This window comes from Artemia sp. Qi Xiang Cuo, chromosome 17 (assembly GCF_049724085.1).
Source record: "Artemia sp. Qi Xiang Cuo chromosome 17, ASM4972408v1, whole genome shotgun sequence".
NCBI lineage: Eukaryota > Metazoa > Arthropoda > Branchiopoda > Anostraca > Artemiidae > Artemia > Artemia sp. Qi Xiang Cuo.
The window spans coordinates 39,817,605-39,843,174 of NC_142810.1; the positions used below are offsets into that span (position 1 = coordinate 39,817,605).

Genomic DNA, 25,570 nt, shown 5'->3' on the forward strand with positions numbered 1-25,570 from the left:
ATATGGCTACTGAAACCGTGCAGATCTGCTATAAGGGTTAAAACAACTCATTTGGCATTATTAACAAATATATATATATATATATATATATATATATATATATATATATATATATATATATATATATATATATATATATATATATATATATATATATATATATATATATATATATATATATATATATATATATATATATATATATATATATATATATATATATATATATATATATATATATATATATATATATATATATATATATATATATCTAGTTTGTTAAAAGAAAAGTTACTCCTTTAAAGTCAGTAAATAGGATCAATAGGCTTACCTGGTTTTCAATTATCCTGTTGGATTACCAAGACACTTAAAAGTTTTGGCACATTTTTGAAAATTAGAAAATAGTGCGTCTGATAATAGAATTTCCAGTCCAGGTTTGAAAATGTCATAAGGAAATATTTAAAGGAAGTCGGAACTTCATAGGTGGGGGTAAAGAGTGAAGCGTTAATAGTTTGGGGTGGAGAAAGAACGTTGCTGTGTGCCTAAGGTGGCTTGGTGCTGCAGTAAGTTGTTAGTAGTAGCAATAGATAATAGACTTGCTTTTACCATATATTAAAGAGGTCGTATCATATATCATGGAAAGGGAAAAAAGAGAAAAAGAGAGCGGGTGATGAAAGAAGGGGAGACAGAGAAAGAAAGGAAAGAAAAATGGGAACCGCAAAATTGAACTCAAAGTTGTCTTTCAGTTTTTCATTTCTTTAAAATCTGTATTTTTAAATTTAACACTTTAAATTGTGGGTGTTGAAAGGGAAATAATTGGAATTGTAACGTAATTGTGATCTGGTAAAATTGCCACGGAAAAACTCGATAAGTAAAATTCTTATTCTTGTGCAAAATTGTCAAGCCAAGTTGCCTAAACGACAGTTTAGAAAAAAAAAACACTGAGAAGACAAGGATAGGTACCGGTGCCATGGATGCCTCCAACTAAGGGCTAGAGATTTAACCCCCCCCCCCCCCTACCTGGGGAATAAGGAAATACATTCTAAATGTATATCAATAGAAGAAATAAGAAATGCTCCTTTAAAATCCTGGCTACTCCCCCCTCCCTCTCCCAATGGAAAAATTAGCTAGTGGTGCTCTTGACTAGTGCTAATAGCCTAAAGTATAAGGAAGGGGGTGAGGGGTCAGATAAATTCTTATTTTATCTTATTTTTTGTCGTCTTTTTCTGACCTTACTTGCTTTTTATATTGGTAGCTTCCTGCTTTTTGAGTTTTCTGCTTGAGAATTCAAATGTTAGAGTGAGTAAAATATTGGATAAGATTTGATTATTTAGTCAACAATTGTGATGAACACTAGTTTTATTGAATAAGTTCTTAATAATAATTTTACTACTTACAGTCCAATGTTTAAATTCCCGAGCAGAAAACTGAAAAAGTGGGAAGCTACCAAACAATTTACAAGTACTGGTACATACACTTTAACACCAATAAATAACTCTCGATTTCCCTTCTAATAAATATTTTGAATTATCTAAGGGAGTTATCCGGAGAGAATTTTCGCGGGGGGGGGGGGCTAGACCCGTTCATAATTTTTGAATTGAGCTATACTTTCGAAACTCTATTATTTGTTCATTTTGTCTTCATATCAAACTAAGCCCCCTCTAAGAACTTCGCGAAAATTGTTTAAAAAGATATCAAGAATTAACAGGAAAGTTAAAGTATTATTTGTCTCTTATTTGCAACAATGTATGAAAATGATTTAAGAAAAGCAATTGGCTGTTTAGCATTGAAACAACTATGGGCTTAAACGATACAGTGGAAAATGACCACATTGAAACAATATCAAGTGTCGTTTCTCTTTTATTAGCATTTAAGGAATATAAGACCCCCTTCCCATTCCCACATCAAATGCTACTTCTAATTGTCCCAAAAGGTTTATCTAAGCCTTTGCTATGGAGTGTAATGATTCACTTCGACACCAGAGGCCTCTGAGTTCATGCCTACATTTCCTTCTGCGTAACAGTTCTTTTGGTATAAACTTTAAATTTGTATTATCTTGCTTATTTATAGATATGAAGGATTACTAGTTTATTATAGTTTGTATCAGAGAGTATGGGTTACTTTTATAAGTTACCCATACTCTTTGGCTTGTGTAGAGTGTTGAAAAATATTTAGATTGTTTTTCCTATAAAATTATATAAAATTAAAAAATATAATTTTATAGATGTTCATAATTTTAAGCATTTTATAATAATTTTATAAACTTATAAAAATATAAAATTTTTAAAAATATTTTTAACATGCTCAGGGATGTTAAGTTTTATGTATTGGTAACTTATATAAGTCAATCATACTCTTTGGCGTGTGTAGTATGTTGAAAAATATTGAGATTATGTTTCTTTTAAATCTATATAAAATTAAAAAAAAAATACAAAATTTTAAAACATAAAGTTATATGAAATTATAAAAATTATTTTTCTTAGCATATTCAGGGATGTTAAGGTTTATGTTTCCAGTGAAACATACAACTCTACGAAAAGCTAAGAGCTGCTTTCTGAAAGGACAAGATACTTATATTGTTATATTCATGAGATTTATATCGATTCACTGAGCCGAAATGATGACATTAATGAAACTTCTTCCCGAAAAATCATCTAAACTTGCTTAGAAGGGACGTTTTTCAGCAATTTTCAGAGTATTTTTTAGTCTACATAGGATCCAAAGGCAATTTTTTTAAAGTGCAATTAAATAGATGACTAAAGCGGAATTTCAGCCGTTGAATGATAACAAGATTGTCGTCTTATGTTGAAACGCTGAAATCGTAGACTTTCAGAAAAATAATCTGCGAATTACTTGCATAGGGACCTTAATTCTTAATGACCTAAAATTTACCTGCCCTTTAGGGGATTCGTTATAATAACGAATAATAATAACTTTATTAACGTCTGTACATTATCATAAATAAATCGTTTTAGGTTTCCTGTTTTTGCATTGTCTGTTCTTCCAAAGAGGCCGTCATGAAACTACATGGACCATTCTTAGAAAATTTGGTTACGATGACAATATTGAACTAGCCAAAGATTATTTGGTACCAAGGTAGTTTTTATTTAATAAAATGTGCCATAATGTGACTAATATGCAATATATAAGTAATATGTACTAATTACAATTAAAGATTAAAGTGTAACAGCAAACCGTTATTCGAAAAGCAACTTTTGAGATACAAAACCAATAAAATGAGCGACAAGAATTTTTTATTCCATTTGCCCTTCTCTCTCCCCTCCTAGATTTTTAAAAAACTTTGTATTCTCATTGAATTCGTTTTTTGTTTTTTTCGCTAAAAATAATGAAATCGCCCCCAGGCTAGATTTAAAAAAAATACATTTTGCACAAACAAAATCTTTCCACAAACTCTCGCTTTGTAATTTAAATCAATTGTGACTTTCATGAAGAAGCAAAAAAAAGAGCTGGATACACAGATGGAAATTTTGTCAGTAAAGAGTGTTTATGCTTCATGACAAACGTCAACAGAAAGAAGAATCGTGGACAATGTATCTCATTACTTACTCCCCAAGCATTTTCCTTAGTCCAGTTTTTACATTTCGTCGATATAAAGTGGAAATTATGTCTCTTACTTATGTTAAAACACATGCTAACGCGTGTTAAATTTTAACTTAAAAAAATGTAGAAGTTTCTAGTGTCGATTCTAAGCTCATGTTAGATGGATGAAATAAAAAGGAGTATCAAGTGGTGTGGTCAGGTTCTAACTAGCGAAGTAATAAGAAATTGTTATTGGGTTAAGTAATGGTGTTAGATAAATAATACCTATGATGAATTAATTAGAAACAAATGGGTAGCATTGCCGAGTGTTAAGTGTTGACGTTTTTCTTCTTTTTTTTACATTACTATTCCCGTTCTACTGTAGTATCTAAGAGATGATATCGAGTTAAAGTATTTCACGTTGGCCTAGAGTTCTGAGAATTAGACTCAAACCTTTATAGCAGTTGAATATCTTCTTTTCTCCTTTTTTTAGTAACTTGAGGATCCCCCCTGGTTCTACCGCAGAGTTAAATTCTAAAGGGCTTAACTTCTTCACCAGTATTTTTCTCAAGTTTGATCGAGACAAAGATGGAGCCCTTTCTCAGAAAGAGTATGAATCATTTAGTAGCATGTATCCTGAAACTTTGTGGAAGGAAGACTTGAAATACGTTGTTGTGACAAATAGCAAGGTAATTTTCTTTTTTTTTCTTTTTTTTTCACTCGATCTCCCGTGATATAAGTCAGATCGTGGCAGGGTTTTTGTAATAATGTAAGTTGTGAGTAGGGTTTTTGTTATAACTCTCGCATTTTTATCAAAAGTTGGCTATGGTTTCCTTGTATTCGTGCCTAAGTAAAGAGCGATGTGTGCACAAAGTATTTTTTTTAGTATCTTGGCTTTTTCATACCAGGGCACTTCGTATAGAAGGAATAGTCGCAGAAACTTCGAAAGGGGCTCATTTGATTGGAAATTGATAGGGCTAGTGCCCCTTTTAATAGTCGAAAGTGATTGGAGGACAACCAGCCCCCCCCCCCCTCTCCACGCTCATCATTTCCCCAGAAACACCCAATCTAAATTTTGAGATTGCCATTTTGTTCAGCGTAGTTGAGAGGTCTAAAATTTATGACTTTGAGGATGCACCCCCCCCCCCACAACCATCAGGACAAGGGTTATAAGTTATAGCCTGATGGCATATAAGGTTTTTATAGAAAAGGTGCTTGTATAAACCTCGAAGGGGGCTCATTGGATTGGTAATCAGAAGTTTTAGTTCCCTTTTTAAGAGTCAAAGTGATCTGAGAACAGCTACCCACACCCATTATTTCCCCAAGTACATCCAATCAAAATTATGAGATAGTCAAATTGTACAGCGTAATTGAAAGGTCCATTAATTATGTCTTTAAAGATTACCCCCCCCCCCTAGAGCCCTCAGAGCAAGGGTTGTAAGTTATGCCCTGGGTGCATGTAAGGTTTTTACGGAAAGGGTGGTCGCATGAACTTCAGAGGGGGCTCATCGAATTGGAAATTGAACGGTCTAGTGCCCGTTTTAACAGTCAAAAGTGATTGGAGGGCAACCAGCCCCTCCCCACGTTTATCATTTCCCAAAACACATCATCGAAATTTGAGATAGATATTTTGTTCAGCATAGTTGAAATGTCTGGAAGTCATGTATTTGAAGATAGCAACCCCCCACTGTCCTCAGGACAAGGGTTTCAAGTTATGCTTTGGGGGCATATAAGGTTTTTATAGAAAGTGTGGTTGTATAAACTTTGTATGTGGCTTTTTTAATTGGAAATCAGAAGTCCTAGTGTCCTTTTTAAGAGTCAAAAGAGATAGGAGGGCAGCTAGCCCCACCCCACGTCCTCTTTTCCCCAAATGCATCCGATAGAAATTTTGAGATAGCTATTTCGTTCAAAATAGTCTAAAGATCATATAAAAAGCCCCTCAGGGGTTGAAATAGCCTCTCTGAGCCTGGGGGCAAGGGTATTAAGCTATGCCCCAAAAATATATAAGGTTTGGTCGTATAAACTTCGGATAGGGCTCAATTCATTCGAAATTATAGTACTCTTTAATAGTCAAAAATGAAATGAGGGCAGCCAACCTCCACCCGCTCCCACGACCATCATTTTCCAAAACAAACAGCCAATCAAAATTTAAAGACGTCTATTTTCTTCAGAATTGTTAAAGATCCTGTAATTATGCTTTGGGAGACGTTAACTCCCTCCCAGCCCCCAGAACAAGGGTTGTATGTTAGGCCATTCGTTCACTGTTTACATGCTACATATATTATTGAAGAAGGTGTGTATGTTTGATCTTTACCTTCCAAAAAGACAAAGGACATTGAGATGAGCCTTTCAGAGAAGGTTGAGGGGAATGTTGAATTAAACCAAAAGACGTTATTTGTAAAGGGCTGTCAAAAGGACGTACCTTAGGAATGACTGAGTATATTAATTTGGAACTTTCGGGAAATGATGAGAGAGATGATCAATTGAGCAAATTGGTGATATTTGTATGCTACTACTACAACTTCCCCAATACTACTGGTTCCACTACTACCACTACTAAAAAACCCAGTACTATATATTAAATATTGAGGGGAAATTTGATCTAAATCAAAAGACACTACGTGCATGCGCATTGTCAAAAGAACGTATCTCAAGAACGGATTTAAGTTTTAAGTTGGAACTTTCAGAAAATGCTTAAAGGGGAAAATAAATTGACCAAAGACAATATGGGCATGCTACTACTAATGCTATTGCCGGTACTGCATTTACTACTACTACTACTGCTCTGCTGCTACTACTACTATCTAAATTGCAACTACTTGTAAGGCTTAGAGCATTAAGATGAAATCACTAAAGTATATAAATATACAGGTTATCAAAAGGAGATATCAGCAATGTCATAGCAATGGCTAATTATATTAAGTTGAAACACCCAGGACTTGATGTGAATGATGTTCAAATCCCCAAAAGGCAATACATATACTATGATTACTACCTGCATATTTTCGAAAATCCGACCCATCTGATTCTTTTTGACGAGGCAACCTTAATATCAACTGTAAATGGCCTACCACAAACTTTTAAAGAGGTAATTGAGATAAAAAAAACATGAACCAAAATTTAGCAATAAATAGAGATACTAAAGATATTTCATTAAGCCCAATTTACGACAGTTTATTTTTGAAGGACTCAATCAATATTTTCACCCGGTATAATTTAAAAGAACCTTTTTGCATATCTAATGAAAACCGAAACTTTAGAACGGATAAAACTATTTCAAGGCAAGACATTTTTGCTCAATCATATTGGTAAACTATTTTTAAATATTTCTTACCTGTTTTTTAATTCTTTATCTGTTCTGTCTTTGTCAGGTAAATTTTGAAAGGTTTTTTTTTTTTTTTTAGCACTGAGGACGACTCGGCGGTGGTCCTTGTCAAAATATTTGCTTATTTCTTCGTCTTCATGTTTTACCACTGGCTGAAAAAATCCTCGTTTTTTCACCTTTTTTGATTTTATTTTTCATTTTGTTATTTTCTTTCCTCTCTGAGTTTCATTTGATTACTACCTCTACAGTTGCTGTGGCTGATGACGCTAACGCTAAAGAATTAAGACGAAACTCGTTTAGGGGGAGTTTCAATTAAACAAAAAAACTATGCATGCAGTTTTTCAAAAGGATATAAAAGCAATATTATAGGCAGTACCGCTCTATAATTGCTAGAAATATCATTGATACTTTTAAAGGAGCTAATTCAATCCAAGATTAAAAGTTCTAGTGCCCTTTTTAAGAGTAATGAGACCTATCGTTTTCAAGACACATCTAGTCTAAATTTTGAAACAGCCATTTTGTTCAGCATAGTAAAGCAGTCCTGCAGCTGAGATATTGCGTATGTCAATGCCCCACAATTATGCAGTTGGCCCATTAAAATTAAATTAGATTTAAAATTGAATCTTGCTTTAAAACTAAACCAAAAGAAACTGTGTGTATGGTTGCCAATAAGAAACCTCAGCAATATATCGAGAACGATAAGGGTATTGAGTTAAAAGGTTCGGGGCTACTACCGTTACTACTTCTGCTCTTAAAATTTAAATAGATCAAAAGAGCCTGAGAGCATCCAGGTTGTCAAAGAGCATAGACATAATTTTTTAGGGATTATACAAAGTTTTGTTTTTTAGGTCAATTTGAGGAGGTATAAACTTAAGTTAAACGACGTTATTTGTGCCAGGATTAAAAATTGTGAAAAAAGCTGCTCCAACATACAAATAGTAAGCCAAACTATAGATTCTTATAGAAAAAAAAAGCAAAAGATATAAAATATTATTTTTTTTCTATGAGAAAGACTATGTCGATAAAAACGAACTGAAATTAATTTTTTTTAAACTTTTTCCACATAATGAGTTTTCAGTAAATAATTAAAGAGTTTAATTAAGACAGGAACAAGCAAAAAAAAATTTAAAAAGTATTGCATGCGTAAAACTACGGCGAAACACACTCAATTAATAAAATAAACTCAAACGAATAGAAATTATAATAAATAACCGAGTCAAACTCAAAACGAGCGAAAATTAGCATGAGTTGGGCTGACAACCTCCATACCTTCTCAAGACCAGAACATAATTTTTACTTTACTGAAAAATAAATAAATTTAAAGTATTTTCATTTTTATTTAAAAAAATATTAAATCTTTAAGGAATAAATATCAGTATATATATATATATATATATATATATATATATATATATATATATATATATATATATATATATATATATATATATATATATACGCTTTACTGAAAATACCACATATTTTGAATAGCGTTTTTCCCTCTTTTTTTTCTTCTTATCAGTACATTCTAAGAAGAAGAAAATTTCTATCCGATTATCTATGATCAGATTTATAGTAGTAATTGTGTAATTGTAGGTATATTTGTAAAAAAAAATTTACCCGAGAACTAAAATATATACCTGATATTTTAACGTTGCGCAAAATACATTTCAACATATAATCGGAATTTCCAATCACTCGTAGCCTTCGTGCGATAATTTTTTTAAGCCTTTCCTGAAATATAGTTGTGCTTAATTTTTTATATAAATATTACAATAATAATTTATTGGTAAAAATAAAAAATCATAATTGATAAAATAATAGAAGCAAAGTGCAGCGTTATATATTGATGCGTTGAGTTTCCATATGTTCGGAACTATTGAAACGTTGTTACTATTTTTGAATATACACCGTTTTTTAACTATGCTCAATGTGTTTTGGCTTTTGACTTCTATATTTGTAAATAAGTCTTAGATATGAAGTGAAAAACTTCATAAACCCTAAACTTCAATTGGATGAAATCAAAACGGGATTTGTAAGCCTCCTATTTAATTTTTTTTTTTTATGTGGGCATATATATTCCGATATTAGCCTCGGATTTATAACCAATAGGGAATGTCGCCCACTCTGGTGGTACAGGATTCCGTTCAGGGCCGATAGCAAAAACTTATTTATGACCGAGTCCTGTACTCACTCTGATGGAAAGTAAACACATTATGTAAAGTATGTACTTTGTTTTTAAATCATTCAGCAACCATCAGGGATTATTACAATTTAGCCTTAGATTTTTGAACAACCTGCCTGAGAAATCCTTGTATGAAAATCAAACTCTTACTTTTAAATATTTACTCAATGTTTTTTTACTTTGAAATTCTATACTGCGAAAGTAACCTGAAATTTGTATTCAGCATGGTCTGAGTCCCAATTTTGAAATACCAACTACAGTGAAATACAAAACTGCAATGAAAATCAAACATCATTCGGGAAATACGCACCTTGCTTTTTCCGATTTAGGATAGTCATACTACAATCTTAACGAAAAGCTTTTGGAGGTGAAGCTTATCCACTTTTGACCAAATGGGATCAGAGATTGATCACGCGTGATGTCTCGCAAGGGAGTTGAGTTGATACCTAAGTGTTTTGTTTCATTTTCAAGTATAAAAACCTGGGAACAGGGTGGATGTCGTTTAAAAGTCTCCTTTCAATCATACAGATTGAAAACCCTTGTACGGCTCTGAGTTCAGCAAGTTGTAACATCCCATCTTTCTATTGGAATTGGATTATGATGGGTCAGTCGCGTATGGGCTGTTTCCATAATTATGCACTTACGACATTTGTTAACTTTGATTATTGACATTTGATTTCAAATATTTTCCATCGTTTGAATTGTTGCACTCTGAAGTTTAAAAGTCATTTTTAAACAAAAGTTAATGTGTCTAACCTAGCTTTTATTACAGAAAAAAGAAAATAAGTTATGTTTCATGAAATAAAAAGTTTTGACGTCCCATCTTTCTTTTGGAATTTGATTGTTGCGTATGGGCTGTTTCCATAATTATGCACTTACGAAATTTGATGACTCTAACTCTACACTGGGCTATAGAAGCTTAGAATATAGTGTAGTTCGTAAAAATACGCACCTTGCTTTTTCCGATTTAGGATAGTCATACTACAATCTTAACGAAAAGCTTTTGTAGGTGAAGCTTATCCACTTTTGACCAAATGGGATCAGAGATTGATCACGCGTGATGTCTCGCAAGGGAGTTGAGTTGACTTAAGTGTTTTGTTTCATTTTCAAGTATAAAAACCTGGGAACAGGGTGGATGTCGTTTAAAAGTCTCCTTTCGATCATACAGGTTAAAAACCCTTGTACGGCTCTGAATTCAGCAATTTGTGACGTCCCATCTTTCTTTTGGAATTTGATTGTTGCGTATGGGCTGTTTCCATAGTTATACACTTACGAAATTTGATGACTCTAACTCTACATTGGGCTATAGAAGCTTAGAATACAGTGTAGTTCGTAAAAATACGCACCTTGCTTTTTCCGATTTAGGATAGTCATACTACAATCTTAACGAAAAGCTTTTGGAGGTGAAGCTTATCCACTTTTGACCAAATGGGATCAGAGATTGATCACGCGTGATGTCTCGCAAGGGAGTTGAGTTGACTTAAGTGTTTTGTTTCATTTTCAAGTATAAAAACCTGGGAACAGGGTGGATGTCGTTTAAAAGTCTCCTTTCGATCATACAGGTTAAAAACCCTTGTACGGCTCTGAATTCAGCAATTTGTGACGTCCCATCTTTCTTTTGGAATTTGATTGTTGCGTATGGGCTGTTTCCATAGTTATACACTTACGAAATTTGATGACTCTAACTCTACATTGGGCTATAGAAGCTTAGAATACAGTGTAGTTCGTAAAAATACGCACCTTGCTTTTTCCGATTTAGGATAGTCATACTACAATCTTAACGAAAAGCTTTTGGAGGTGAAGCTTGTCCACTTTTGACCAAATGGGATCAGAGATTGATTACGCGTGATGTCTCGCAAGGGAGTTGAGTTGACTTAAGTGTTTTGTTTCATTTTCAAGTATAAAAACCTGAGAACAGGGTGGATGTTGTTTAAAAGTCTCCTTTCAATCATACAGATTGAAAACCCTTCTACGGCTCTGAGTTCAGCAAGCTGTAACATCCCATCTTTATATTGGAATTGGATTATAATCGATCTGTCGCGTATGGGCTGTTTCCATAATTATGCACTTACGACATTTGATTACTCTAATTCTACATGGGCCTGTAGAAGCTTTTTAGGGCACCCGAGACGTTGAAGAGATTTCTGGCTACAGTTTAATCTCTATCGGTCCTTAAAAAGAGAGCTAGAACCCAGAATGCACAATGGAATGAACCCTTTCCCAACTTTATGTGACCTCACGTTCTACATTCTACAATATATGGGAAACATTGCTGTTTATTACTTCAGTGCTTTCATCTTGACAATGACGTAACTAAAGTGACATTAATCATATTAGAACCAGACTAATTTACTGTTTTTTAGGGTTCTTCTTTGTTTCTCTTCTTTTTTTTTAACTTAAGGCTTTTTTTCAGGGATTAGTTACAGTCAGTGGTTTTCTAGCGAGATGGGTGTTGACAACACTGCTTAACGCTAGAGCGACTTGTAAAGCTTTGGCATACCACGGATATCACACCACAGGCGAAAGTCAAATGACTGCTTTGACAATAACACAACCTAAAGAAAAGGATTTGAAAAAGAGAAGTACGTCAAGGAACGTGTTCAAGTGTCACGTTATTGGTCCTCGAGGGGCTGGAAAGTCGTCGCTCTGTCAAGGATTCATTAACCGATCCCGGACTGTACGTATTATTTACGAATTCTTGGTGACCGATTGGGTAGGGGGGTAAATAGCGACGAAGACCACACTGCCTTTCCATAACGAACAACAAAAGCACGAAGAACAATAGGGAAATCTTTTTGCAAGACAGTGAAGATAATTTGAATGGACATACCCGAAACCCTTGCTGAGGACAGCCCTTGGACATAAGGCCGAAATATTCATTCAAATTATCTTCACTGTTTTGCAAAAAGATTTCCCTATTGTTCTTCGTTTTTTTTTTTTTTTTTTTTTTTTTTTTTTTTTTTTTTTTTTTCTGTCATGTTTCAGGGAAAGAAGACAATTTTGATATTACTCGATAGCTGTGATTTAGCTCTATTCGTTCACCGGATTAAGTTTTAAATTTGTTCCAGAAATATTTTTTTAAAGAAAAACATGCCGAAAATGTTTTTCAAAAACATGAAATTTTGGAGAATGGTTTTTATAAAACACGGAATTCTTGATCTTGATCTCTCGTTAATAACAGACGGGAAAAAGATTGTTCATAGCTGTCGATAGAAGACAATATTGATTTTCAGATGAAAATGAAGTTTATATGAAATTTTCAGAAACCATATTCCTAAATTAAATTGAAGAATAAGTCTTTCATCAATAATATAAAGGAATAATTTTTTTTTTCGATAATTTCTTTATCTTTCTAGGGTAGGCTATACTGAAAATGGTCTAGAATTATGATTGGTCTAGAAATATGAATTTGAATAGAATTATTATAAGAATTCTCATAGAGTATATAATATAAGAATTATATAGAATACAAGAATTATACGAATATATTATTATTATAAGAATTGTTATAGAATATAAATAGAATTATTATGGTCTAGAAATATGAATTAGAATTCTATTTATAAAGTTGACAAACTATCAGCTTACAATGCATAATGACACTACTCTTTTGCCACGATGCAAAATGCCACTTTACCACTGCTCTTACTATGGCTGGTTTTATGTGATATTCTCAAATAAATTCGTCAGTTTTAGCATTATATTCTTGAGTATCTTTTTAAGTGATAAAACAACTGGCCTAATAAATATTATATGTCGCAGTTTATTTTACGAAAACACTTCTTTTATAATTGTTTTAACAACTATTGTCGAACAATGCGGAATTTGAGTAATGATGGCTAGTAGTGGTTGTGTATGTAAAGACGGTGGTGATTGTGATTGTAGGGCCTTGTAAAGGGTGATGTCTACCCATACAAGTTTATAAACTTCGATTTTGTTGTAATGTGTTTATTTCTTTTAATAAAAGCCTTTTCTTCTTTTTTAAAATAAATGAAATATATGAAATTCCGAATTTTGACTCGAAGTTTAGAAAATCTCCTCTTAATCCTGGAAAAACCTTTGTTTAAAATGATCGAAGTATTAAAAGTGCTAATTTTTCAATTGATGTTCCAGTATAGCTAAATTGGAAATCGGTCTTGACAAATAAGATATTGTTCAGCTAAAAAATTTCTCAAAGTAATGATTTAGGACTCTTTTATTGTTTAGTTTTAGTTTTCTTTCGTTCATTTTTCGTTTTCCCGTTTTTTGTTTTTTGCTGTTTTTTTTTTGTCAGTCGATGTTCGTCTTTATTCTACTTTCTTGTTCTTCTCGAGACAGCTATTACATATATAAGCGAGACATTCAATTAGTTATTTTCCTCAATTTACTGTCTTGAAAATTTCCTCAAAACTTTATCCTCTTTATTCTTGGAATAACAATTACAATAATGAGCCGAATTTGGGTTTAAAGCCTTAAAAAGTAAACAAAATGTTAAAATTGCAAGTGTACCAGAAAAAAAGCGAGAAAACAGACGGGAAAACTGAAAGAGAAAAGACAGAGAATACAAGTGACAAAGTCAAAAATTGAAAAAAAAAAGCCTGTAACGGCAGGGGAGATGACAGAACGAGAAATTATTAGTTGAGGGGCTCAGTGACAAACGGACTGAAGGTTATTATACACGCTTCAGTAAGGATAGGGCTAGATCAATAAGCTGGAGTTTTTTGGCAAACTCAGCAGCGAAGGCAGGGTTGTGAAGGATATGCTTGCAAAACAAGTTATAAGAAAACGAAAAAGATGTGGTATATTAAAATATAGTTTCAAAATTAGAATAAAAAAGAGCTTAAATTTACTTTAAATTTAATTTTAATGTCCAGAACAAGACTACAAATTAGATTTTTTTTTTTTTTTTTTTAGTTTCTGATATTCAGTTTTCAGCCATTTCTGACTCAATATACATGACCTAAATATTCCACCGTATCTCAAACATTAGGCTGTACGGAAAGGGTGGTTCAATCCCGCTTTCTATGGCTATAATGAGAACGTTCTATGGATGTAAGATGCCCTTTTTGGTCAACCGTCTAGGGCTAAATGAAAAGCAGGTCGTCCTCGGTCGGGGCGGGAGGATGTCCTAAGGAAAGCTAGGGGAATGGGAATTTCTTGGTGGTGCCTTTGAATAGATTGGGATGGAGGAAGAGCTTTGTGCTGCGATGTTTTTAGTAGTAGCAGTAGTAAATATCTCTTATATAGTCCAAAATCAGCTCCGAGAATAGGTACTCTTTTGTTTTACATTAACCGATCTCTTTCGAAGAAAAATATACAGGATTCTGTTAGAGAAGTTTTTTCCTCTTCAGGTTAAAAGATTTTTAATTTCCACCACTGTATTACGAATTTTAATTTCCACCACTGTATTACAAATATTAACTAGAAAATTAAATACAAAATGTAAAGATGTGTTCAGATTTTGTACCAAAATATTAAGTTTTGTATATTAAATAAGAAAATATTGCTATGAAATTAACGACGTCAGCAAAGACCCTTTTTCATAAAAAAAAGCTCGTCTTTTCTTGTAGCTCCTTCTGCAGAATCGATTCGGTCATCACACTTTTTTTGAAGGGTAAAACGCGATAATTCGCTTTTAAGAAAAGAAGACTTCTAGAAGAAATAAAGTTGCTTCCTAGAGATTAGCATGAAAATTTGAATTAGGGAAGTGTTAACTAACTTGGAAAGTGTAAAGAGCTTATTGAAGTGTTAGAAAAGATTACATAGCAAATTCTGTAAAATGTGTTTTTTTTTGTACTTACTGCCAATTATGGCCTTACTGCTTTCAAATCGCCATCCGTATATTTTTCACATATACATTATAATTTCACAGTTTCTGATATCTATATGTTTACTTGTTAATTCAGTATTTAGACTAGTTTCTTTGCTTTTAGGATTTGGAAGGCATTCCTACAAGTCCTTATTCCAGTTACGTCATAAACACTGTACAAGTACACGGTGCGGAGAAGTACCTTGTCCTACATGATATAGATATTCTCAACTTAACGGACACATTGTCCCCGTCTCAGGTCAACTGTGACGCGGCTTGTCTTGTCTACGACCGAACGGAGCCCAAGTCGTTTGAACACGTTGCCAAGCTGTATCTTGTAAGTTTAAAATTTCGGCAGTCTTATTAGAGTATATTGTTGCTTTTTGGACAAGTGAGTTTTTCCTCAACTCACTGTCGTTTTTGTCGCTTTTTTCTTTTATTACCGCATAAATTTGTTAAATCTTTCAGCCATTCTTCGACCATTTCCGAATATTAAATTACTTCCAAATTTTACAAGTATATGCACTTCTGATGCTACTGCAACAATACAACATCAAAACTCCCCCATCTTGCATACTCCTTTTTGTATAAATAAAATAACATAAACGAGTAATTGGCTACAGTAAAAAGTATAAAATAAACACTAATATACAAAACTTGATAGCACAGCGGTAAGAGCACTTGCCTTTGGCAACTTGGGTTCAAATCTTGGGTAACACAAATTTTGTCTTTAGAGAAGACTAAAAAGTCGAAAATAATAATAATAAAAAAATCATTCGTTTTCATTCTTTTTTTTCGAGGATCTATGAATATAAGTGAAAACGAGGGGCGCAAAACCGATTGGGCATCCCATAACGTAGGTATCAAATTGGTCTAATTTATAAAATGCATGAATTAAAAAAGTGGGTGAGTTGAGGAAACGAGTAACAAGTTCAAGTTATGCAAAGCCCAATCCGTTTGCGCCCCTAGTCTTAACATATATTCATAGATTTTAGAGAAAAATATTTTCTGCTTTTTACCCTATTTTGAAACCGAGTTTTTATTTATAATTATTATTTCTTCTTGTGTCCCTCTGCATAAAGTATTAAGTATACATGTTAAATGCAAATACTCCTGAGCTATTCAACGGAACTGCATAACTCTAGCTTTTTTTCTAACGTAATTATATAATTTTCCACGTTGTCTCCGTATCTCTGCTCTTCATGTATTAAGTTGAGTATTTGTATATATTCGTATATATTTGTATATTTACGTAAATTTGACGCACTCCTATACTAATGGGCTAAACATTGTCAATTTTCGTACGTATACTGGAGTTGACGTCGCATGAAACATTTGCTTTTTTCTTCTTTTTTCCTTTTTTTTTTGTGAACAAGCAAAAAAAATTGTTAATACTCCTATTAAAACTTCATAAACTATTTGTAATATCACAAATAGTCAAATCACAAATCACAACGTTGATTATTTGCGAGGACCGGATGCCTGAGCAAATTGAAGGCCCTCGAAAGAATCGCCAAGTGGATTCTTTTCTCCAATTCAGTATAAAAGACTGAATTTTCTCTTGTTTTACCCAATGATACAGCAAATTTCTTTTTTTACATTACTAATGAAAGTTTTTCTGCAAGAATTAGAATACATTTTTCTTAATTATAATATGTTTTTTAGTTAAAGTTCGTCTTTCTTTCAATCCCCAATCTCTAACGAGCACTTCTATTTTTCCCTATTTTTAATAGGGATAATATAACGAGCAATAGGATAAGATAACGAGGATAATATAACGATATATAGGGATAATATAGGATATATAGCGATATATAGGGATAATATAATGAGCACTTCTATTTTTCCCTACTGTACTGAGTTTATAAATGCATCTCAATTCTTGAGCTGTTTAGTTATTCACCTAATGTAAATGATCTAAAATTACGTATCTGAAGTGGCTGCGATTGACAGCTTAGTAAAACACTCATTTTGAAAGCCACGGGTTTCTTGAACCTCAAGTTTTTTATTTAGAAAGGAATTGGAGGAGCCACTTAACCTCATCCCCTAAGCGAAAAACCTCTCAATGCATGGAGCATACGTGCCTCAGAATAGTTCTAAGAACCATATGCCTTTGACGACATTATCGTGATAATTTTCATCTGTACTAAGCATTTCTGTGTTTTTATGAAGAGGATGCAAATTTCCGGCGTTTGAAGTATATTGCATCAGAATGTTGCACTATCGTATGTTGCGTGAAAGATGTATATCAAAGGCCTGGCTTCTGGCCTTTGAGATAAAGATTATATACTATCCTTAAATAAACATAATCCTTGAAAGAATATACAAGGATACTATAATCCCAAATCAATCTTATCAAACGAGCAATAATTGTATTTATATGTATATATATATATATATATATATAATTTCTTTTTCTCTAAAACGGTAGAATAACTTTTTCTGAAAATTGGTATACTTCAATTTTCCGGTGTGAAAAAGCGATCTAGATAGGTCACGACTTTGGAAAAATTTGCTTCCCTCTCCCAGCTCTTTCAATCGATAATCAAGTTGAACTGTAACTTAATTTTAGAAAGCATATTACGACTTAGTTTGATTGTCGATAGCATAGAATAATTTGTCTGTATAAATATGCAAAAAGGTTTGCCGAATAAAATTACATTCAAGCTGTTTTTCGAAAAGAATTTAAAAAACTGCCTTTCTTTTCACCGAACGAAGCTCGTTATATGTTCAATAGGAAAAAAAAAGAAATTAGAAAAGCAAAAGTTACTATACACTTTATACGTTTTGTTCGTCAGTTCCATTAAAAGATATTAAATATGCTACCCTGACTATAAGTAACGATATTTCTTTATAACTTTTCACCAAAAGTAAATTCAACATAAGTGGAGCCTTTTCAGTACGAAGAGAGGTTAAAATTGTTCTTTAACTATCTTTGGGAGTTCACACTGACCTCGATATATTTTTTGAAAATTGGAATTCAATGCATAAAGCACTAATACTATTGACAGTGAATGCCACAAGTCAGACACAGAAGCCCCCTGACCCCTTTGATATAAAATGCCGACTATATATTGAAAGTAAAATGGTTCCGAGTTAATTTCGGGGGAGAGGGAAAAATTGACAAGAACGGATGATTTATATGAGCAATATTGGAAAGTATTACGATTCCTGAAATTTCGGAAGAGAAGCATCCCCCTCCCCTAACACATGCTTCATCTGCGTCAGATTTGACTTTTCTTCGACGATTTTAACCCAGCATTTTGTTGGTTTTTTTTTCAAGCGTTACTTCAGTGAAACGAAAATTCCGGTGCTTATAGTTAGCTCCAAATCTGACCTTCCGTTTGTACGACAAGACTATCTGCTACAGCCAGATGCCTTCTGCGTCAAGTATAAACTTCCGCCACCCCAATCATTCACTTCCATCAAAGCCAACAAAGATCTCTACGTCAAACTCTGCACATTGGCTGTCTTCCCGTGAGTAGTTCAAAGATATTTTTAGTTACATCGAATTCTTATTATTATTGTAAACATTTTTCCACACACTGGCGAGGAAGCACCTTCCTCCTCACCTGAAAAAAACTGTGAGATACTACACTAAATTGTGTTTTTTTTTTTTTTATTATTTTTTCAACTTAAGCCTTACAATTATTGAAAAGACAGGCTTGTAATGATTGTTTTTGCCGTTCTAATTATTGCTACGAATTCTAGGCCACATTTTTAGATACTTTCAGGAACCAGTTTTTTAACAGTCAATTTATCTGCTTGTGGCCTAAGCTATTTCCTTAAACAAATGCCTTAGGACAATGAAAAGGCAGATTTTTAAGGCGTTCCCGCTGCACCATTTGCTGCTAACAATCGATGGTCAAGGGTTCTGCACCGTGAATTTGTATGGAAATTTAAAAGGAAACCTAAAACAAAATTGAAGTTCGAAACAGCCAAATATGTTTCAAAGCGTGATATTATTTGAAATTTCTACATATAATAATGTGCGAATACTATATTATTTTATTTTTTACTTTGTTGCGAAATAATATAATATTGTGCATATGGCAATTTTTTTTTGTATTGCCAATAATGTAACCTATACCACACAGTGCAACGTATAGCAATTTTTTATTATTATTATTATTATACTGTGCTCCCAAATAATACAGCTGAATTTACATTCGAATTTACCTAAATAAGATCAAACCGAACTAAAATGCAAGAAAAATAAATTTGAAACCTAATATTTTACAACACGCAAAATTATAAAAATGCAATTCAAGATTTGTAAAATAAGGGGATTTACGAGTTACCCAGCGACGTTGTGGATTTCAAAAATAATTGGTGAAATTTCTTCATTTACTTGCATTCCTGATGTTTTTTACAGATAATAATTGCTGATGGACTTGCACTTAAGCAACTACTGTTGGAAATATGACTGTTGAAATGTTCTTTGCCAATAACTGTTTATAAAACAGAAGAAACACGTTTAGGCAGAATCAAATTTTCTTTTCTACTGTGACCGTACAAATCTTTCATAATAACCGTTTAAAAAAGCTTGATTTCGCCTGTCAGTTGTCTTTAGCAGTGCCCCAGCATTTAATGGTCTAGATTAGCTAGTCAAAATTCATGTACAATTTCTATAAAACACTTTCAGCGATCCCAAAAACCATTCGTTTGAAAAAAAATCAAGTCCCATATATCTATTTGGTCATCTACATAAATTTAGTATCTGTGTGACTAAGTCACGTTGTTATGTGTATTCCGGCTAAAATGTATGATTGAATGCATCTTTTTCTGAAATCTTCCTTGAAAATTTTTCGAAAAAAGGAACTTACTACATATCGTTGCCGTCGATTAAAGTTATCGTTATCGATTGCCGTCGATTATCGTTGCCGTCGATGCCCGAGATTTTCGAGCTTAATTGCCAAAAAGCGTTTGTTGAGCTGCAGTCAAAGGGAGGGTTAGCTGGCAATGTTTGCCTGTCACACTTTAATCCTCCAGTATCCAGCTGATCCACTCTTTGTGAACAGCTCAGCAAACCGTTTTTTGGTAATTACCGAAGGCGTCTGAAATTGTCGTATACGACCTTTAGGCGCTGTAGTGGCGATATATCTAAACATTACAATATGCACTAATCCACAAATTAGAAGCATTTATTTATTTCATAAATATTGTATTCCAATCGGACAAACCAATTTTGCAACTTTTATTCGAATCATAAGTGGACCAATGTTTACCCCTCGTGTGATCTGGAGTACGACTACCGAAGCGAAATTCTCTTACAGGAAAACCTAACTGAAGGACAGACCCCCCCCCCCCCCTCGCCATCTTAAGGCTGTACATAAATTATTGATTAAGCAGTCATGAAAATTGTAACACTCTTTTTGAAGTTTCTTACTATATCAAAGCAAATTCCCGGCTATAAGGTTTATCTAGAACAGCGGTTCTCAAACTGTGGTATGCGTATCCCTTGGGGGTACGGAAAAATCTTTAGGGGGTACGCAGCCGGCCAAAAACTTTAACTCTAGGACTGGTAATTTTATTTATATTTTAGCCACAGTTTACTTAGTACCGGTAACGGATAAGGTGTACCTAAAATGCTTTGTGGGTAAAAAAGGGTACAGTGTTGAAATAAGTTTGAGAACAACTGATTTAGAAGAACTCGCAGTTATAACTTCAGCACTGATTCTTGGAGCCGCATTGGATTAAATTTCACAATTACTAGTAGCTAAAGTTCCATTTCAAAATTGTCTCTGTCGCGTCTTTATAATTGGTCTTTGCGGTTTTTCCGCGTTGTACTTTTGTGAAGTACCATGTCTTCCTTTACAAATGGCTTAGCAAACTGGTTGATCTTATACGTGACAAATGACAGAAACGTTGTCCTACTTGGCCACCATTTGCCTTAGTTACTTTACTGAATTGAAAATCCCTTTATTACGTGAATTGTTAGTCGAGTCAGGATTTGGTTGATCTTCAACTATACTTTGAACAAGTATAGAGATTCCTTGCTTTTGTCGTGTATTTTGTTTTATTAAGAAAACTTAATTAGAAGAAGATAGAATTAATAGTACGATTCAGCCCAATAGGAACTCTATAACTTCCCCAAAAAATAGTCATATTTAGTCCCATGGGATACTGTATTTTTTTTACAGGATCCGTTATATTAGTAGCTCTTTTTTCAAAAATGAATGAAATTTGCAAGAGAAACTTTATGTGTAGATGCTATTGAGACCCTAACTATTTCTCGCTCACTGTCCCATCAACTGTCATATGAATCCATTGCGAAATATATAAATATGTTAAGGTGATCTTACCTGTCTTGCAATGATTTTTGTAGTTGTTTTCAAGCAGCTTGGATGTTATTTGGCAGAGTCAGGTATGACCAAATACTTTTATGTTTTTTTTTCTTTTAAAAGGATCCCTCTCAATACATAATACACACACACACACACATCTATATATATATATACATATATATATATATATATATATATATATATATATATATATATATATATATATATATATATATATTTAATGTCTTGCCACTGAGTGCATTACGTTTCCCAAAACTATAAAGATTCACTTTCCTGCAGAAGATATGATAGCTTAAAGGTTAAATACAAAAAAAAAATCAGTAAACTTTTATTATTTTACGTAATTACGCTAAAAAGAATAACTGAATTGTTAAATAGGAATGTTGATAAGTTAAAATTCTTTTCAATTAAGTGATTCTGCACAAATTTATGAGATTTTCCGCTTCTGGGCCTTGATCGGTTAATCATGCTGGATGTCCCAAAATTTTGAAATTTCAGTGAAATCAATTAAATAAAAAGAATTACTCTTAATTGCAAGTTTATAATGTGTTAAAACGCTGACAAAAAAAAAATCATTCTGCTGTCTTAAATGCAAGTAGCCGTGTTACTTCAAAATTTAATCTACGTTTACCACTAGCAACAAGTCCATAGTATCAATTCATGTTGGGTTTAAAAAGGCATTTACTTTCCCACCTTTTATCTTTTGCTCGTTTACTTCACATGTACTTCCTTCCCATTTTGACATCTGACTGCCAGTTATGTTAGAACTCGTGGTGAAAAGAATGTATGAACCTTCTCCCCTCCCCTCTCCCCCCCCCCCATAGGTACCATATTAAGTTCAGATTAAAAAGCACAACTAGAACCCTATCAAGTTTCCAATCAAGCTCGGTTCAGCTACTGTTATTTTTTCTGTCAGGCGTGCTGACGAAATGTATTTAGGGACCGCTTCTCCCTCCTTGAAATTCAAACCTTACCCATCCATGCCTATCAAATTTTCTTTTCGCAAACCTTTCTGTTTTAATCTATCTGTTATCGCAACTTCTATTGGCATATCTTCGTCTGCAAATGCTACGAAGCTCATACATGCTGTATTCTTTCGTGCATGCTTCAGCGTTTTCCCATCTTTTCCTGCAATTTCTTGTATAATCATCTTTTTTCCTTCTTTTTCACAATACACTTAACACAAGTAATTAAAATAATAAATAAAAAGCATACACGCGAAAACAAAACAAACAGTACTATCGAAAAAACCACTAACGCCACCACCAGAAACTCCCCCCCCCAAAAAAAAAAATATTAAACTAATTACCAGATTAACTTCTTTCACTTAATTCTTCCTGTACTTAATTGCGCGCTACTTACCTTCTACACAGTTCTACCAGATTTAAAACATCTCTCATTTATTCAAAACTCTCCGCGCTACCTACCGGTCCACGCAAATATACGAAATAAATAATTCAATGACATCCTATATTCATACCTAATATCCACTTATCCTAAATAAGTTGTTGTATTATTAAATAATATTTATTTTTACCTTCTATTCGTAAAACCACCAACACCACACAAAATACTTTTTTAACTTTTCAATCTTTATAATCTCAGTTTTATTATGGAATGATTTTCAAAAGTTCCCCTCCTTTGCAGAGGACGCTTTGGGAGAACGCTTCTCCTGCCTTTGCAAAGGACGATTTGCGACTAGACTGAAAGCTACATCCAAAAGGATTACTGTTATTTTCCTTAAGGTTTGACTTAAGAGACGGTAAATCCTTTTTGAAAAATGTCTGCGAGGACAAGACGAGGGACAACCCTCTCTTACACAGGTGGGCTCAAAATTACACTTCGGAGTTTACTCTTATTTTCCCTGTAATTGCGCTGGACAGGAAATCTTTCGCTAGATGTCCTAATGGCAAGAATTAAGGAACTCCCCCCCATCCTCTTTTTCTCCATCATGAATTGTGTCCTGATCTCCTAAAGGGCAAACTTCAAAGGAACTTTTCGTCTCCGTCGTATGATCCCATGCAAAATTTTCACCTTTTATCGTTTAAAATATGTGGATATTTTGACATAAAAACACGTTCGTTTTTTTCTACAAGGTTTCCTAACAAAGAACCTTCTCTGGTGGTTTCCTTTTAAAGCTCTAATTATGGGTATTTATTTAAAATTACCGACTGACATTGGATTGTTTGTATTCAGTTATTAGACCATGTGTGCACTGCCACATTTATGTGAACGCTAGATTCCACAGCGAGATATTTATAAATTTCATAGTGTTCTAATTTGCTCAGTATTTCCACCTACCCCCCTTATTTTTTGGTATTTAGACTTTAATAAATTTTATCCTCTTATTAAATTAAATTTCATATTATCTGCTACTCAGAATTTGTTTTGCTTCCCAAGTTTCTATAGCTCTGTGCAATGCAAATTCAAAATATCTTACATATACTTTCCTTTTTTTCAGACACGCCAGAAAGTTGAAGATTCTTCAGTCCGTATCTTTTGGCTCATTGCTCAAGATAAGCGCATTTTCTACGGCAGCAATTCTAATTTCATTCCTGTTAGTCAAACACTTGCGCCAATCTAGCTTGCTAGATTGGCTTATATAAACACTAGCTTGCTTTTCTTATATAGATTGAAAAGATTGGCTAGATTGGCTTATATAAACACTAGCGTGCTTTTCTTATATAAAATATTATTAGTAAATTACACGTTTAATCTTCTTTGCGAAGCGCAGTCTTATGTATGGTTTATCATTTGCACCAGGCTCGTACTCGGATGGGTAGGGCTACTTTGGAGTGAAAGTGGCGTCAATGGGGGTGGGGGCAAGCTCCTCTTGCGGCATGCCCAGGGGTGGTAAAATAAGCTAAAATTGTAATATTTATGAGCAACTATAATTGTAATATTTATAGCATTAATGGTGCAGCACGGACGGCAAAACTTACATTTGCCCCCCCCCCCCCCCGAAAAACCTAACTGGCTCACAAAGGCATGTATCCCTTAGATTGTTTGTCCTCTCCCCCCATACCCCTTATACTTTGAAATATATCTTTTGGGGAGATATTTTCATTGAAAATGTCTTGGATATTTTCATGAAAACAAACAATAACTTTAGAGTAACTATAGCAACGAAAAGTAAGCATGGCAACATGTCTCATAGTTGGACGTCATTTAAATCTTAACCGCCATAATAATTGAAAAATTGTCAAAATAATTATGACAGCCCAATTTAGCTTAACGCTAATTGCAAGCATCCTAATCGATCCAAATACTTACAAGCTGATTTTTATTCTTTCTTCTTTCCTAACAGAAACTGTATCTCCTTTTTCCATGATAATGAATATATGAAGCTTTGGTCTTTTCATTAACAATCGTTCTAATTAAGTTTTCTGAATCTAAAGTGTTCTTTATATATATATATATATATATATATATATATATATATATATATATATATATATATATATATAAATGCATCTTTTAGGTAAGCATCTTTTAGGTAAGCATCTAAAAAAAGCAAGGATTGCATTAAAAACATACTCTTGATTTGTTTTTATCTGAATGCATTGCCTCGTTTCTTTTTTTTTTCTTTTTTTTCATCAACATCCGGGTTTAACATTCTTTAAGTGGTGATGCTAGGACCGTTTTAATTTTAGTTTTAATGGTGATGTATTTAATTGAAAGTCTTATTTTATATTTAGCTGTGCTTTGCTGATGACGATTCTTACATATAGAGCAAATATTTATTTATAAACAATTTTCACTGTCTTAAAATAATTCCTCGTTGTTTTACCTTTTTTTATTTGGAATCTGATGGTTTGAATTGGTTAAGTTGAAACTTACACAAATATACATAGATTAATTTATTAGAAAAGAACAGAAACTCAATTTTTAATTAAGAAGACGACTCCATATGCAGTTATTTAGTTTTTGGTATAAACGTACGCCCAAATTATAAGAGAATCGTTAGTAAAAAATCAGCAAAAAATAAGCTAAAACACATGGCACCAACTTACTTAGCCTTAGGTTGCCACATTCAAATGCTAATAGAGTTAAGATGCGTTCATGGGGCAAAAGATGTTTTTATTTTGATGACTTCGGTGCTCTAAAGTTTAACTATATAAAAAAATTTATACGTAAATACGATCGTGTATAAGTAAAACGTTGTATTTAATTAACTGAAGTTAAAAAAAATGGCTAACTATATAAATTTAATATTAAGAACTACAAACACTACAATGTTCCAGTATTTTAGACATGTACAAACTAAAAATCTAAAAAATAATTGCATGATTAAAAACTTTCTTTAAAAAATAATTTTTTTACATGCTGACCGAACTGAACCGATCTCTATAACCTTATTTTTTGTATTATTATTATTATTCTTTTTAACCTATTATATTGCCACTTAAAGGCAGTGTTTATCT

At 33.2% G+C, this 25,570-nt stretch overlaps 1 protein-coding gene across 1 annotated transcript in view; it reads left to right on the plus strand.

Moving 5' to 3' along the window:
* Miro (mitochondrial Rho GTPase) overlaps window positions 1-23,874 on the plus strand; it is a 71,925-nt gene extending 48,051 nt beyond the window's left edge. The window contains exons 7-12 of the mRNA XM_089103675.1: window positions 2,976-3,096; window positions 4,034-4,229; window positions 11,464-11,727; window positions 14,963-15,175; window positions 18,122-18,315; window positions 23,608-23,874. Coding sequence (XP_088959801.1) covers window positions 2,976-3,096; window positions 4,034-4,229; window positions 11,464-11,727; window positions 14,963-15,175; window positions 18,122-18,315; window positions 23,608-23,752 — 1,133 coding nt within the window. The 3' untranslated portion in view covers window positions 23,753-23,874. The remainder of the gene's footprint in view (window positions 1-2,975; window positions 3,097-4,033; window positions 4,230-11,463; window positions 11,728-14,962; window positions 15,176-18,121; window positions 18,316-23,607) is intronic.
* The last annotated feature ends 1,696 nt before the right edge of the window (window positions 23,875-25,570 follow it).